This window comes from Tympanuchus pallidicinctus, unplaced genomic scaffold (genome assembly GCF_026119805.1).
Source record: "Tympanuchus pallidicinctus isolate F22 unplaced genomic scaffold, pur_lepc_1.0 scaffold33, whole genome shotgun sequence".
Classification (NCBI taxonomy): domain Eukaryota; kingdom Metazoa; phylum Chordata; class Aves; order Galliformes; family Phasianidae; genus Tympanuchus; species Tympanuchus pallidicinctus.
The window spans coordinates 857,989-874,084 of NW_026294751.1; the positions used below are offsets into that span (position 1 = coordinate 857,989).

Genomic DNA, 16,096 nt, shown 5'->3' on the forward strand with positions numbered 1-16,096 from the left:
GGCGGGAGGCGGTGGGGCCGGGGCGGGAGCCAACGGGCGGGGCGTGGGGCGGGACCGAGAGCGGGGACGGCGGGGAGCAGCGGGGAGCAGCGGGGCCAGGCCGCAGGGAGCGGAGCGAGGGAGCTGTCCGGGCCTTGAGGGAGCAGCCAAGGCTTTGGCCTGGGCCTGCGCTGGGCTCCTGCAGGCCCGAGGCCTCCAGGCGCGGCCTTGTCTACAGCCAGGCCCGGGGAGCTGTGTGCCCTGCGTGGGAGGAGGAGTGCTGCAGCCTGACAGACAACACACAGACAGACAGACAGACGGGTGCATTTGTAGGAAACAGGACAGATCTCCTCTGCCACGTTCGTTGGGGTTTCAGAGCTAAGTTGCCCTTAAGACTGCTTGTTGGCACCAAAATGCAGCAAATCCCTGCAGTTTTATTGCAAGTCTTGCAGCTTTGCGGTTTGGGGACACTCGCGAGGCAGAGCAGCCAAAAGAAATAAGAGATGTGCCACAGCTTTTCCTTAAAAGTATACCCTCCCTCCCCCCAGCTCTCACTATTCCTAAGCTAATCTCCTTTTGCAGTGACTGGGAGCAATGATCTGCAAAGCAGCCCCTTGCTGAAATGACTCATTTCTAAATCAATTAGCCAGAACTGCTGCTGACTGCTGCCGGGCCCAGCTGCCCAACCAGCCAGCTGTTTCCCTGCTGAAGGAGGGCGTTCTCCACAGCATCCACCCCTTCTCCTGCTGAATCCCTTTGTGTGCCGTCACCCTGTGCCCGTGATGCTCCGTTTCCTTCCCACCTGCTCTCAGCAGCAATGCATGCATTGTCTGGGGTGCTTTGGCTTCCCCAAGGATCGCAGCCATCTGCAGACACAGAGATCTCTTGTGTCAGCCTGCCCGAAACGCGGAGGAGCCAAGAAAAACAAACACAAAAAAGCAAAACAAAAACCCAACAACAACCACAACAGCTTTTTTTCCGCTCTCTGGTTTATTGGTGCCTGTGTAATTTTCTTGTGGTGGTTTGTTGATTTCGCTCTTACTGACATCTGCTACCTGCTCAATCAGGGCCTCCTGCGCCAGCAATGAGACCCAGAGGAGCTGTTCTGCACTGACTGCAGCCTCCAGCCGGCTTTCAGGAGGGCTGGGTTTGTTTGACGCTTATGGAAATCGGATGCTACAGCAGAGGTTGCACTCCTGGCCTTCCTCCCATCAGTCAGCCCTCTCCCATCCCACCTGGCTCCCGTTACAGCAGTCCTCTGCACTAATCCCAAACCAGCTGTTGCTTTGGGGCAAGCATCCCCAAGCAAAGAAACGCGTAGAAGAGAAAAATCTGGATGTGAATAATTGAGATCCGCCTGGACGCAGAGGCTTCGCCTCGTAGAGCTGGGAGGGAAGAAAGAAGCCATTTTGGGTCAGATGTGGGGCTCTGAGGTCCGGCAGGCTGCCTCCATTGGGTGCAGGGAGCTGCTGCAGCGAGCAGCTGAGCTCCCTGCGGGTGCAGGACCTGAGCCTGCTGCCCACAGCCCCTGCAACACCATAAAGCCGAGCCCCATTAATCTTCTTAAGTCGCCCTGACGGCAGTAATCACATTAAACAACTCCTTCCTCCGACACAGCACCAAAACGCAAAGGTGGTGGGAAGCCGGCAAAGCTGAGCTCCTTAGTGAATTAAGAAGCTGCTTTCCAGCATCGAGGCGTGCGTTTCGAGCACCTCTTCCCCACAAACAACGTGTTCCCAGAACTACGCCGACACCACAAAGCTGCAGACCCGCTTTGATGAAATTGCCTTTCCCCAAGAGACATTTCCAGCCCGTTTTTCTAAATATTACTCATAAAGGCCCCCTCCAGACAACCTCTCTCCCTCCCCGACTTTGTTTATATGCTTTGAATTCTGTTAGGAAACCGGCTCCCTACTTCAGCTCTGTTTTATCCAAGTTTCCATATTTAGTTCTTTCAGCTATTCCTGCTCCTTCCCCAGCCTTCCTGTGCCCGGCGCTGGGACCTGCCGTGTCCCTGCCGTGTCCCTGCCGTGTCCCTGCCGTGTCCCTGCCGTCCCCTTCCCTTGTGGCACCCCGAGGGGATTTTCTCCCCATCCTCTCTGCCCCCCAAATTGCACTTTGCCACCTGCAAACCCCAGCTCACTGCCTGGACCCCGTTGGGGTTTTACCCACCACCGGGACCCCCGTGCCGTGCAGCGGGGAGCGCAGGGCAATCCGAGCCTGCTGTTATTTGAGGGAGAGACAGAGTTAAAGTTGGTGAAGGAGGGTTTCCTCGTGGCACGTGGCTGCCATGTCAAAGGGTGCGCAGCCCGCGGAGGGAACGCAGGGAGAGCACTGCAGGAATTCACCATGAGCGAAAAGAGAAGCGGCTCCGGGGGACGTTAGTGTTCGTCTTTGGGGAGCCAAGGTGAGTCCAAGGGCAGCGCGGGACATCGCAGCCCCTCTGCTCCGACCGTCTCCCTCCTTCAGAAGGAACTGAGGCACAAAATGCACCCCGTTCCCTGGCAGGGCTGCGCTCAGGCACCAGGCAAAGCCCCCAAATTGGTCCCTGCTCAAGGGATGGCGGCTGATGATTTGGGGTCACTGCATCCCAGAGGGTTGTGTGTTCCCTCTGCCCCCACAGCATCCACCACAGCCACCCGTAGGCTGATGGCTGCAGGCATGGCCGGAGGCTCTGGGGCTGCTTGGTGGGTGTGGAGCCTGCTGGGGGGCTCTGGGTGATGGGGAGCGAGGTGCAGCTGGGGGCTCTCGGTCTCGGTGCTGGTTCCTGGGGTTCGGATGGTGGAAGAAGGGCCAGCTCAGGGGTCCAACCAACAGACACAGGGTCTCCTGGCGGCTCTCAGGGTCTGTTTGCCAGGTACAGCGTCCTGCTGGCACCTCTTGGGGACTCCGATTGTTGGGTATGGGGTCGGGCTGGTGGCTTTTGGGGTGCGGGTGAGGTTCAGCTGGGAGCTCTTAAGGTCCGGATGGTGGAAGGAGGGTCAGCGTGGCAGCTCTTGGGCTCCGAGCGGTGGGCTCAGGCTCGGTCCGGCGCCTCCTGGGGTCCGGCCGATGAGCACGAGCCCCACACAGACGCGGGCACGGCGGGCTCCCCCGGCCGCCCTCGGGCTGCCCCCAGCGGCCCCGCTCCCCGCGGCTCCTCCAGCCCCTCTCCGCCGCCGCCCGCTCCGTCGGGGCTCCCCCGCCCGCCGCTCCCAGCACCCGCCGGGGCCGAGGGGAGGAGCGGGCACGGGCGGCGGCGGCGGCGGCGGCAGCGGTGGGTGAGTGCCCGCGGGGCGCGGCGCTCCGGGACCCGGCGGGACCGCACCTGCCCCGAGCGTCGCGGGCGGCAGAGGGGCCGGGGGGGGGCGGCGCGACTGGGGGATGCTCGGGGAAGGGAGGGAGCCCCGAAGCGCGGGGGCTGCCCGGATCGGGGGCTCCGGGTCGGGCGCTGCTGGAATCGAGCACCGGAGCTCTGAACCGGCGGGGCAGCGCTTCCCAGAGCGGCTCGGGACCGGGAGCGCTGTCCCTCTGCCATCCGTCATCCCCGCTGAAAGCCCGTTGACGTCAACCTCGTCCCGTGCCAGCCTGGCCCCGCCGCGGGGGGACACGGGGGCAGCGAGCGCCCGAGGGGGAGCGGGGGGGGTCCTGCCTGGAGGAGGGGAGGGGGTTCACATCACAGCCCCCAACCCGCAGAATGCCGGCGCTCACCTCACCTCTCGCTGGTGCTGTGTCCATCGGTCCTGCTCTGCTCCGTCCGTCGGTCCTGCTGTGCCATGCCCATCAGTTGCACTGTGTTGTGTCCATCGGTCCCGCTGTGCCGTGTCTGTCAGTCCTGCTGTGCCCTCTGCGCGCACACAGCCAGGTGCTGCTGGTGGTCCTGCAGGGAAACCCCTCACAGGTTTGCTAAGGAGGAGTGAAACGGTGCTGCAGGGTGGGCAGGGGCCCCACTGGGGCTCTGTGTTAGGAGGAAGCCATGGGCGTCACTCCGGCCCTGCAGCACGGACCGGAGCCGGGCGGTGCTGCTCGGGAGCAGTGGCTGCTCTCACATCTCAGCGCAGTCCCCAGGGGTGGTGGTGTGGGGCTGTGGGGTGGGCGCCCACATTGTTCCTCACCCCCCCCACACACAGAGTTGCCCAGGACCCGGCGCTATGGGGTGGGCCAACGTCCGTCCCCACGGTGCTGCGGCGCACGGGGTTTGGTGACGGCTGCAGGGAAGCACAAATTGCGAGCAGGGCCCTCAGCCCCGAGCCAAAGGGCACGGCAGGATGCAGGCCGCAGCCCTGGGGCTGTGCTGGGTGTTTCCTTCCTGCATTGTGGTGACCGTGAGGTCCTGCAGCTCCCCACGTGCTGAGGACACGGCTGGGGTTTGGAGCGCAGAGCACACAGCCTCAGGCTGGGCTGCAGCCCCGAGCTTCTCCCCTCCATCCCCAGCACTGCGCCCGTTTCCTCCTGCACCAGAGCCTCTCCCAAACCAGCTCTTCTGCTGCACTCCCCCATCTCCCCATGCTCTGTGCCCTCTCTGCCATCCATTTGCTGCCCCAGCTCACGCCCTGACTCGCAGCTCTCTCTCCGGCCCCGTTTCAGGCCCATCCCTGAAGCACCGCCTGCGTTGTGTGATGCCTCCATCCTTCCTCATGCATCCCAAATCAGGGACAGCCACCCCCCCGCTCCATCCTTGTGCTGTCGCTTCTGATCCCACTTGAGCTGAGCTCAGTCCTGCTGTGCCACAGCCGTGTGGGAGCATCTCGGTGATGCACAGCGCAATTTCAGCTTATGAAAACACCAAACCCTCCTGCTTGTTAGGATCCGAGCCGCACGGCACCATCTCCTTGCATCCATTTCAATGCTCTCCAAGATGTTGTGTCACAGCATCTCTAATAGCAGGGAAACAGGCTCACATTGTCACCACTGTAGTGATTTAGAGCAGGATTAACAGCGTGGCTGATGTGCTGCACGGCTGCCTTCCCCACCTAGGGGTCCCACACGGGTCGCTGTGCCATGGGGCTGTGTGGGGGCAGGGGGTGCCCCAGAGCCCCTCACCTTTTGCAGGGGGACCCCTGGAGCCGGGGGCGCCGCTTGCTGTTTGCACACGTGTTGGCTGTGGGGTGATGGAGCGAGGAGGGGACATGGGTGCATGGCAGTGTCCCCAACGAGGCTCCCACGTCGGGGTGGGTGGGGGCTGAGGCAGTGCTGGGTGCTGCTGTGGGCAGCTCTGTGCTCCCGCGCTCTCCTGGCATCGCTCCGGCTCACAGAAGTCTTCCCAAAGCAAGTTTTTCTGCTGATCCCTTCAGAAGCGGTGCTGTAATTGTGCAGCCTTAGCATCTAAAGAAAAAAACAACCAACAAACAACTTTTCTGCAAACGCTGCACCTGACCTGCTGGGCTGTGGGCAGCGCGGGCGCAGCCAGGAGGGACCCCATGCTGCCTTATGGGGCTGTGCTCAGCGCTCAGTGCTGCACACGGAGCTGGGGGGGGTCCAAGTGCCCATCCCGGAGCTGCCCCCGTCAGCCCAACACGTTGCACTCGAGCATCGCAGGGCAGAAATCAGCGGGGGCTTTGATTCCCACCTGAGGGGTCTTCGCAGCTCGCATAGGGTGCAGCCCCGAAAGGCGCAGCGCTGGTGGCTCATTTGGAAAAGGAAGGGGAAGGGGGGGCTGCTGGGGGCTGGCTGCCAGGAGAAGGAAATGGGATGATCTCCGCCAGGGCAGGAGCGCTGCTGGGAGCGGCAGAAGCAGAGCGAGCGCAGCCCTTCCCCTGGAGGAAGCGGCTCCATGAAATATTGATGGGATTCGCGCAGCGCTGAGCGCTGTGAGCTGCATTGCGGAGCTCCGGGCCGGGCGGCGCGAAGGCGGAAAGCGGAGGGGATGGGAAACGCCGTCAGCAAGCGGCCCTTCCGTGCGCATCGGTCCCGGCCCCACTGCCGACCCCGCGGGGGGAATCTCTGTGGGGAGAGCTCCGTAAGCGGGGCAGCCCCATAAGCAACGGCCCTGTGGGGAGCACGGCCCCAAGAGGGGCTCTGGACCGAGCACGGAGCGGTGGGGCTGCCCGATGCGGTCCGTAGAGCGTCGCTGCCCCCCACCGCAGCCCCGCCGGGCGGCTTTGGGTCCTCGGATTCCTCCACGTTGCCGTGGAAACGATGGGATTCAGCGCAGATCTGATTTAACCGCGTGGCAGACGTCAAACAGGGACAGGGGGAGAGGGACGGCGTCTGGGAGGGGGGGGCGAACGTGGGGGCAGAGGTGGGTGCTGCCACCCATCGACAGACCAGCTGTGGGGAGGTGCTGCTCACAGCTCCCCATCCCAGAGGCGCTGCCGGCCCCTGCCGGGAGCACCGTGGCACCGGGGGGCTGCGGGTGAGCTGTGCGTCGGGGCTGGGGAAGAAAACCCCGCAGCCAAAGCGTGATGTGTGCACGGCAGGACTGAAGGATGCTCCCATACGGGACCGCCACCTCCAGGTCCCTGCTGTCCTCACCTGGGCTGCATTGCGCTGGTTTCCGGCTCAGGTGCACCGAGTGACGCCCCTTGCTGGGCAGTTGAGCTGAGCTGAGCAATCACCTATCAAACCCGAAGCATTTAATTACAATTAAGTACTTTTAGGGGAAATCGAGCCTTGCTTTCTCTCAGTGCAAGGAGAGCATGCTGGTGAGCTGTGACCTCGCAGCAGCACCCCCAGCAGGTGGGCTTTTCCCTAAAAGCATGGGCTGAGTGCCCCCACCTGCTGTTGAGGCTCCCCCCCCTGCAGCCCCGGAGCACGGGGAGCCCCCCTGCATGGGGACAACCAGGGCCACCCCTAGTCCCCTCTATGCCCTCCATCCAGGGGAAGAGCTGCCATGGGGCACTCATTTATCACCTCCTCTCCCCCCGTCTTGCTCTCCCCGCCCATCATCAGGGGCTGCTCCCCACCTGTGTGGGGCACCACTCAGCTCCTCCCTCCCCCCGGAGCCCTTGGCAAAGCATCATCCCAATTTTCCTGTTGTTGTTGTTACAATTATCGCTGTTGTGGTGGTGGGATGTTTGGGGTCGGGCTCTCTCACAGCCCCGGGTAGCACCATGCGGGGCCACCGGGATGCTGGGGCTCCATTGTCACCCTGGTCCTTCAAATGCCTGTGACCCTCTGAGCTTCCTCATCCCCCTTTTCCCGGCTCAGTTTCCCCAGCGGGTCCGGTGTGCCCACTGCATTCCATCGCATCCCACGTCATCCCATCCATCCCGTATCCCATTGCATCGTGTCCCACCACGTCCCACCCCGTCCCCCCGCATCCCACCCCAGCCCTCTGCACCTCCTGCTGCACGTCGCACCCCGCCGCACATCACCCGCATCCCATCGAAACCTCCTGCAGCCCACCGGATCCCAGCTCGTCTCATTACGTCCCACCGCATCCCCTCGAATCCCACCTCACCCCACCGCATCTCCCGCTGCCCCCTTTCCTTGGCACCGCCCCACATTCCCCCACTCCCCCCCGGACCACCGCTGCGTGCCCCCGCTCGCTCAGGGCTGGGAGGAGAACTGGGTCAGCCATGTCACCATGGAGATGCTGAAGCAGCGCCGGCACAACGCCGCTCTCCAGAAACCCGTGCAGCGTGCCCGGGCTGCCACCCTCCTCCCATAGAGGGGCCGGGGGCTGCGTGCCGGGCGGGGGGGCCGCGGGGCGCTGCTCTCAGGTAAGGGAGCTCGTGCTATTTGGGGGGGTGCGTGCAGGGTGGGCGCGGAACGCGGCGCGGAGCTCGTGTGGGAGCCGTCGCACAGCAGTGCAGGGACGCCACGGCCGCGGCGTCGCTCCGGGCCCATCGGGGCTGTGGGTCGGAGCCGTGGGGCACGGAGCGGAGGGGCTGCAGCTGTCAGAATCGCAGTGCTTTGTCAGGAGGGAGGAGATGAGATGCAGAGGGTGGGCAAAGGGGTGCGGCGTGCGGGCCGGGCTGCGGGAGTGCAGCAAATCCCTCCTCCCTCCGGGGTGGGATCCCTAGTGAAACCATGCTATTGCCACGGCGCTGTCATCATGTCGTCTGCTCCCAGCAAAGCTCCGTGCCGAGTGGGGAGCACAGCGCTGGGAGCCCTTTGTGCGCCGTTTTGGGGCACGTTGGGTCCTGCAGGGTCGCTGTGCTCAGGGACGGCTGGGGGGAAACTGAGGCAGGGAGCAGCGTGCACAGAGTCGGGGTGAGCATTTGGGCTCCCTTCCTCACGGCCAGAGGCCGCCGTGCCCCAAAGCTTGGCTAAAACTGAGCGCCGTGCCGGGGTGCAGCTGGGCGACATCGGCGCCGTGGGGATCCGTGTCCCCTCTGCGCTGCGTCTCCTTCGTGATGCTCCATGCCCTGCGCTGCCCCACTGGCAGCTGCCACTTCTCCTCTGCGTTTGTGGCTGCTTCTCTTGAAAGAGAAATATTTTTCCGGGCGCTGCCTCCATCCATTATCCTAAAGTGGCTTCACTTGGCCCGCAGTTCATCATTCACCTCTGCCTGGAAGATGGATGCCTCCCATCCCGCCGCGCTTTAAATATTCATGGGGAAGGGAAGCGGTGAGGGCTGGAAACCCAGCGTGGTGCTGGGCATGGGGGATCGGGGTGGGCACAGCCACGGCCGTGGTGGGGTTTGGGCCGTCGGGCTGGCGGTGGTGCAGCCACAAGGCACGCAGCCACCTCGGGGTGCCCCGAATATCCAGCTGAGCACCTGTGGGTACCGCAGTGCCCCCCAACCCGCCCCGCTGTCCCTGCAGCTGATCCCACCCCGCGACGCCTCACCATGTTCAACGGGGACGCCGGCCCGTCGGCGGGCAGGAATGTGGTGCGCAGCTCCAGCATCAGCGGGGAGATGTACGGCGTGGAGAAGAGCGCGCGGGGCAGCGCCGACTCCGTCAGCATCACGGCCAGCAAGAAGCGGCGCTCCAGCCTGGGTGCCAAGATGGTGGCCATCGTGGGGCTGTCGCAGTGGAGCAGGAGCACGCTGCAGCTCAACCAGAGCGGTGAGCACGGCCGGGTCCCCGTTGCTTTGCAGTGGGCGCCTGCACCACTCTGGTTAAAACACCCCGAAAAATTGATGTGTGGAAAGGGCCAGTCGAGTGATCTCCGGCTGTGGGAAATATTGAAGTGCTTCAAGAGGCTTTGCAGAAGGCGAAGGAGGGAGAAAGGCTCAGTTTAGTGCTTTGGTTATGGCTCAGTTCAGTGGCCTTGCTGGCGTTCCATCAGTCGGAACGCTCTCCGTAACGAGAGGTGCCCACCTGGAGCCCTGCAGCCCCACACATCCCAGACGTTCCAGGAGGGACGTCGTTATCCCAGAACTGAGGGGTGCCAGGGCCAGGCAGGAGCGCTCCCAGCGATGGGGCTGCACCTCCTCAGCCCATCCCTGATCCTCTGTGGCTGCAGCAGAGCGATGCGTGGTTCCCTCTCAGGGCTCCTGCAGCACTGCCACGGCCTTCCCTGCTCACCTTAACAGACCTCGGCGAGCTGGCAGGTTCCTGCAAGCAATGCCAGTGGTGATCGTGGCATCCTGCCCGCTCTGGCAGAGGCAGCGCAGTGCAGGGATCGGCCTGGTGGCACCGGTGGGGGTTGGGGGCATCTCCTCCCCTGGGCGCCCTCCTCCCTGCGCCATCTGCCACCGCTGGGGACACACAGCAGCAGTGGGGTGCCAGCACAGCGGGCGCCGCTGCTCCCGGGGGTGGCAACAGGGACGGCTCAGCCATAGACAGAACGGGGTCAGTGGGACCTGGAGGTGTTGATACGGGGTTGGGATGGTTTCTCCACCGCCTCACACCCCACTCCTCGGCTTCCAGAGGGCGGCCCCAAAAAGCTGCGCAGCAACATCCGCCGGAGCACCGAGACCGGCATCGCGGTGGAGCTGAGGACCAGGGTGACCCGGCAGGGCAGCCGCGAGTCCACCGACGGCAGCACCAACAGCAACAGCTCCGACGGCACGTAAGGACCGCTGGCACACGCGCGCCGTGGCGGCTGGGGGCACCCGGGGCCCCGTCGGCATCTCTTGCTCCATCCCACACAGGTTCATCTTCCCCACCGCACGGCTGGGAGCCGAAAGTCAGTTCAGTGACTTCCTGGATGGGTTGGGCCCGGGGCAGCTGGTGGGACGGCAGACTTTGGCCACCCCCCCGATGGGTGAGTGCTGGGGGTCCGCGCTGCGCCGCGCAGCGGGGCTGTGTGGGACGGCAGGAGCTGGGGCTGCGTGTGGCTCAGCTGAGGGAAGGGGACGTCCCTGACCAGGGCACAGGGCTGGAGCATCTCCGGGGGGGGGGACACGCGGCAGCTCTGGCTTCCCCTGAGATCCTTCCTGCTCCCCACAATGTAGGGCAGCCCCAAATCTCTGGCTTTTGCAGTAGGTGTGTTTTGAGAATGCGCAGGTTCATTCCTTGCTGTAAAGCCCCACTGGGATGCCAGCACACCTTTTCCCTGTCCCCTGGCTCTGCCAGGGCCACCAGGAAGTGAGCAACAGGGCCACAGGTTGTGCATAGATGCACCCTGCAGGGTGCACGGGGCGATTCTGGCAGCACGCTGAGTGCGGCAGCAGGGGACACGGTTCAGTGGGCATGGCGGGGTGGGTCGATGGTTTGACTTGGTGATCTTAGCTGTCTATTCCAACCTTAACGACTCTCCGACTGGGGCTGCCAACCCTGGAGGTGGCTTTTCCCAACGGCTGGGGACCAGCCCAGCTGACAGCCGGCAGGAGGCGGGTGCTGGGAGGATGCTGAGTGCGGTGCGTCCCTTCCCCTGCCCAGGTGATGTCCACATGGGCATGGCGGACCGCAGCGGGCAGCTGGAGGTGGAGGTGATCCAGGCACGGGGCCTCATCCCAAAGATGGGCTCCAAATGCATCCCAGGTAGGTGGGCTGCCGAGGGACGGCGCTGCGCCGGGACGCCGCCAGGAGCTGCTCTGAGTCAGCGCTTCTCCCCACTGCAGCCACCTACGTGAAGGTTTACCTGCTGGAAAACGGCGTCTGCCTGGCCAAGAAAAAGACCAAAGCGGTGAAGAAGACCTGCGACCCCTCGTACCAGCAGGCGCTGCTCTTCGAGGAGAGCCCCCAGGGCAAAGTCCTGCAGGTGACCCCCCCGGCAGCCCCTGGGGTTGGGATGGAGCAGGGGCCCGGCGTCCCCTGAGGGCGCCCTCCCCTGATGCCGCCTCTGCCCCACAGGTGATCGTGTGGGGCGACTACGGGCGCATGGACAGCAAGTGCTTCATGGGCATGGCTCAGATCGTCCTGGAGGAGCTCGACCTCTCCAGCACCGTGGCGGGCTGGTACAAACTCTTCCCCACCTCCTCTCTGGCCGACTCCAGCATCGGGCCGCTGGCACGCCGCCTCTCCCAGTCCTCTCTGGAGAGCTCCACCAGTCCCTCCTGCCCATAGCCGGGCAGGGAGAGCCATCCCGACCCCCAGGACTGTCTGTGGATGGCTGTAAATATCCCATCCTTTTTTTTTCCTCCCTATTTTTTTTTTAATTTTAAAGATCTCCTTCCCAACATCCCCTGCTCCCGGCGCGCTCCTCCCATGCTGGGAGCACGGAGACGCCGTTCCCTTCTTTCCATCTCGCTCCTTGCCCTGAGAGGAACAGGGAGCAACGAGAGACTCGGCAGAAGAATCCAACTCAGCACTACTTTTCGTTCCAAGGAATGTAGCATCTTCTCTTATGTAGCTCGCCACGTGCTAACGACACAATCACTGCAATACCCGAGAGGCTCCGGAGCAGAGCGGGCGCAGCCCGTTGGTTTCCCCACGCCGACCCCGCGGCACCGGTGCCCTTTTTCCTTTCTTTCGGTAGCGTTTTGCCTGTGACATTGCCAAAGCGACAGCGCACCGCGGCGCCCCCCATCCCCTCCATGCGGGGAGGGAACATCTCAACAGCAGCTCCTGCTGCGCTGGAAGCGGGGTGACGGAGAGGAGCCGAGCGAAGGACGCAGCGCTCGGTGGTGACGACGAGCGTTTGGGTGTTTGTTCGTTTTCTGTTCGTGTGTTCAGGTCGTTTGTTCTTCAAGCAGCATTCCGGTGCTCCCTTCCCCTCCTCCCCCCCCCGGGGATCGGTTCTTGTAGCAACACCGAGAATGGCGGAAGCTTCTTTTGTTTTGTTTTGTTTTGTTTTTGAAGGTGCCTAAATGAAATTTGCTGACAATACTCAGGGGAGACACCACTAGCGACTCTGCTTTCTTCGCGGAATACAGTGAGCACGAGGACTGTCCCGAAGGATCGGGGTCCAACAGAGAGGAAAAAAAAAGAGAAAAAGATTTAAAAAAAAAAAGAGAGAAAAACCAAACCACGACACCAAGAGAGGAGGAACGGGGGATCCCCGCCGCCCCCACGGCTCTGCCTTCCGGGTCCTGGCACGCAGGCAGAGCGGAGGGCGCAGAACAGACCCTCAGTTTGATGCGATTCGCTTTGCCAACTCGACTCCAGTGGGAGAAAGGAGGAGGAGGAGCTCTGTCAGCACTGCTCAGCACTGCGCTCTGCCATGGGCGCACAGCACCGCGCAGCCCCTGCGTTCTGCGCCACCTGAGAGCCCAGCACCAGGAACCCGGCAGCGCCGGCTCACTTCTTATTGCTCCTAACGGCATCGCGGTGCAGGCAGGAGGAGGGCAAACGGCTCCCAGCAGCACCGCCTGCCTTGCTGCAAACGCTGCGGGTGTGGGAGCGACTCCTGCAGCCGAGGCTGTGCTCACATCACCGCGTCCACCCCGTTCATCTCCAACCTTGTGAGCCCTGTGCCAGCCCTGCACCCGGCCCCACGCAGCACCCAGCACCCAGCGCTGCCTGCAGTGCAGCACAGCCACGGCCCTGCGCTCCGAGCTGCTGGGGAATGCTCATTGCACAGGGCATTCCTTGCATGCTGCAAGGAGCAGAGGATGGCTGATCGGACCCTGGGAGGTCGCTGCATCTTCCCTCCCCCAGGAAAGCAGATCCAGGCCCTTCTCCTTCCCAAATATGTTCCTCTAGAAAAGAAATGAGCATCAGACAGAAGGGGCTCGGTGCTCTGGTCCCTGCCTGGCGCTCCCAGCACCCACGTGTGGCGCAGAGGATCTCACTGCAGCACAGCTCACAGAGGGGCAGGAGCCAGGGCTCCTCGCTAAGCAGTGAGGATGGATGTTACCCAACCAGCCTTGGAGTCCTGGGGCAGCACAAGCAGTGAGCAGCTCAGCACTTCAGCTCCTGTGCAGAAGCAGTGCTGGCGCTGCGCTCCTGGAGCGCCTTCCCTTCCTTACCAGTTGACTCAGATGCTTCTCCCTGCACCGAGGGGAACAGAGAGTTCCCTAAGGGAGTGCATCTGCTGGAAAACAGCTTGAAGGCCAAGGAGCAGCGGCCAGGCAGCAGTGGCCAGGCGCCGTTCTTCATGGCTACACCCAAAGTCTCGCTGTGCTTCGCGTCAGAGATGGGTACAGCTCCGAGCAGCTCGCCCTGCTGGCCTCCAGGCTGCCGTGCCTCAAGACAGAGCTCTAAGAGCCAGATTTGCATCCCACGCTGCAGCGATGGCCTTCGACGCAGCTGTTTCAGTGGGAAGTCGTCCTCCTCTACCACATGGATGCACACAGGCGGTGGAAAGGCCCTGCTTACACCTCGGGTCTGGGTAGGAAGGTTGGAATCCCGCAGACGTGATGGCCTGCAGGAGAGCAGCAGCAGGCGGGCAGCGCAGCGGGGCACGGAGCAGCGGGTCAGAGGGGCGGCAGCGCCGCTGCTCAGCCCTCGCTGCCCTGTGCTGATCCTCACGCTGTGAAGATTTGGGTTTCGAATGCAGACTTGAGAAAAACGTACAGCAAAGGGCACGAGGTCGTCCTGCTGTCCGAGGAACCGCCGCACTGTTACAGCCAACCCCGAGCCGGGACTGAGCACAGCAGCACCCGGAGCCACCGGGGCAGCAGCTGCCCAGGAGTGGGGTCAGGACGCAGCTCTGCTGATTGGGATACCTCATTCTTTTGTTTTGGTTTGTTTTTTTTCGCCCCCCCTCCCTCCCTTTCCTGTTTTCCCCTCTCTTTTAAGACCCAGACCTTCGTGCACTCTACCGCATTCAGGTTCTTTTTTGTTGTCATTGTGCAATGAAGAGCAATTCTTGGGGGCGGGTGCTGGTGCGTGTGTGTGCTTCCCCTGCTCTGTGCCACTCCGATGGCCAAGGAGCAAAGCGAAGGGATGGCACACGGGGCAGCAGAGTCTGTTCTGCTCCTGCGCCCCAATGCTGCCCCGTAACCCAACCTGGGGGCGATGCAGCCCTCAGAAGGGCAGGCAAGGAAGCTGTAGGAAGCTGAGGACGATGCACAGTGCACTGTCCCCACTCGCTGAGGCTTCACCTGCACAAGGATGGCTGCGGAGCACAGAACCCCACGGTTCCCTCCTGCCTTCTGGGCCCCATGAATGTTTGTTCGCACTTTGAAGTTGGTGGCCTTGTTTTCTGAAAAGGGCTCAATCTTTCCGTGCAGTCAAATCGGACTCACCTTCCCCATCGCACTGCTCTTCTCCCCACCTCCAAACCCAATCGACGAGCAGCTCGGCTGGACAAAGCACCGCCAGGGCTGCGGGATCTGTCATGAATCTCAGCAGTTTGTACGTTAGATACGACACCAGACCCTTCTGGCTGGGAAACAGCCATAAGGGGAGCAGCAGCTCAGACTGAGGTTTGTCCTGAAACACAGCAACAGGAGAACAGCAGCACTTTGAGCACAGAGAAAGCAGCGCCTGAAGCGCTCACCTGCCACAAAGCTCTGAATTCAGACTCCCAAACTTCAAGATGGGAAGAATTTTACCTTCAACCTCTTCACACGCAACCAATGCCTTTTGAACTTCATTGCCAACCCCTGGAGGAGCAGAGCAGTGGCAGCGTGTGCTGCAGACACCCGGCCAGGAGGAGCCCCCAGCCGCTGCTCCCAGCAGCACAGCGCAGCTCCAGCGCTGGAACACGGCCTGCAAACCGTGCTGCATCCCCAGCAAACTGCATGGAGGAAGAATTTGGAAGCCGTCAGAATTGGTGAGCCACAAATCGCTGCTGGCTTTGCTTTCCGTCCCCATCTCCCCCAGGAGCGAAGCTCGCTGTGTGCATCCCACGCCTGATGGAGCTCCTCTGCCAGCACAGCACGGAGCAAAACCTGCCTGCCTTCACCATGCGCTCACAGACTTTGCTTTGATGACAGATCCCCACGTTCAACAACGCCACCTTCAAACAGCGGCACAGGGGGGGGCAGGGGGCTGCGCTGCGCCCCGGCTCCGCATTCAAGACAAGGGGAGGATGGGCTTCGATGGCTCCTTGAGGTGATAAGATTTAAGAGGGAAAAAAACAAAAACAAACAAAAAAAAAAGCAAATGGCAATTTTTTTACTTGTGTTCTGTAATGTTTTATATGTGCGTGGTCTTTCTTAATGTAAAACTCTTGTATTTTTGTGGTTTATATGCAGCAGGACTGATGGCTGTGAGGGTGCACGCTATTTTGTAAGATACTCCTAAGCCAGTTTTCCCCAGGAGGAACAAACTGACTCAGTACTCACATTTTCATTGGCTTGTACCTGCATGTACAGTACGGGGCAGCAAGTGAAGATGATTAAAGCCAGCTTGAAAACCCCTCTGTGCTTGAGTCGAGCGTCACAAAGCGCCCAGCCACCAGGCAGGGGTGCAGCCCAACAGCAGCCCCCCCCCAGGGCAGATTGATGGGGAGGAGGAAGAAATGCTCTCTTCTGAGGGACGCCCTGAAAAAGAACAGCTTTTTAGTGAAGGACAGAAAGAAGCAGAGCAGTGCGTTAAGCACAGCTTGCGTGCATCAGAGCAGCATCAGCTCCAGGCCAGGCAGTTCGCTGCAGCCTTCCTGCGCTTTGTTCTCTGCAGGCCCCCCAGCCCAACCTGCTCTCACCACCACCTGGGAGCTCCAAGCCTCCCAGCAGACTGCAGTAGGAAGGCTTGGTTTGGAAGGGACCCTGAAGGATCACCAAGTTCCAACCCCCTGCCATCAGCCGCCAGCTGCTGCAGCTCTCCCCGCAGCAGGAATGCAGCATCGCAGCCCACGGCTGCAGGTTTCTGTTGTGTACAAAGCTGTCAACTGACCTGAACTCACCCTGCTCAGCCCCCCCCGGCTCCCAGCACTCCTCCGTGCCCAGTGCCGGGACGCAGCCCTGCTCACAGCCCTGCTCCCAGGGCACAGAGGCCGCCTGCATCCACCGCAGCGCTGCTGTAGGAAC

The 16,096-nt window shown here is 62.3% G+C and overlaps 1 protein-coding gene and 1 long non-coding RNA gene across 3 annotated transcripts; one reads left to right on the forward strand and one right to left on the reverse strand.

The window, feature by feature from the left end:
- Positions 1-2,088: 2,088 nt before the first annotated feature.
- On the forward strand, positions 2,089-15,485 carry RIMS3 (regulating synaptic membrane exocytosis 3). 2 transcript variants are annotated; one of them, XM_052698669.1, is made up of 8 exons: positions 2,089-2,386; positions 8,670-8,915; positions 9,723-9,864; positions 9,947-10,059; positions 10,677-10,778; positions 10,859-10,998; positions 11,091-11,351; positions 12,039-15,485. In XM_052698669.1, exons 2-7 carry the CDS (start codon positions 8,696-8,698, stop codon positions 11,301-11,303), a joined length of 930 nt encoding a protein of 309 aa, XP_052554629.1. In that variant the 5' UTR covers positions 2,089-2,386; positions 8,670-8,695; the 3' UTR covers positions 11,304-11,351; positions 12,039-15,485. The 2 variants fall into 2 exon arrangements, with proteins under 2 accessions (XP_052554629.1, XP_052554628.1); XM_052698668.1 differs by lacking the exon at positions 2,089-2,386 and adding an exon at positions 3,208-3,239 and having other exon boundaries at positions 11,091-15,485.
- On the reverse strand, positions 3,648-6,691 carry LOC128088298 (uncharacterized). Its single transcript, XR_008210219.1, has 3 exons — positions 6,433-6,691; positions 5,002-5,283; positions 3,648-3,838 (listed from the first exon to the last, which is right to left on the reverse strand). It is a non-coding gene; the product is annotated as an uncharacterized LOC128088298 (long non-coding RNA).
- Positions 15,486-16,096: the final 611 nt, after the last annotated feature.

Bases quoted from the DNA above. Each gene is read 5' to 3' on its own strand.
- RIMS3 (XM_052698669.1), top strand. From the start codon at position 8,696: ATGTTCAACGGGGACGCCGGCCCGTCGGCGGGCAGGAATGTGGTGCGC. The intron at 10,779-10,858 runs GTAGGTGGGCTG...TCCCCACTGCAG, and splicing joins GGGCTCCAAATGCATCCCAG to CCACCTACGTGAAGGTTTAC. The intron at 10,999-11,090 runs GTGACCCCCCCG...TCTGCCCCACAG, and splicing joins CCCAGGGCAAAGTCCTGCAG to GTGATCGTGTGGGGCGACTA.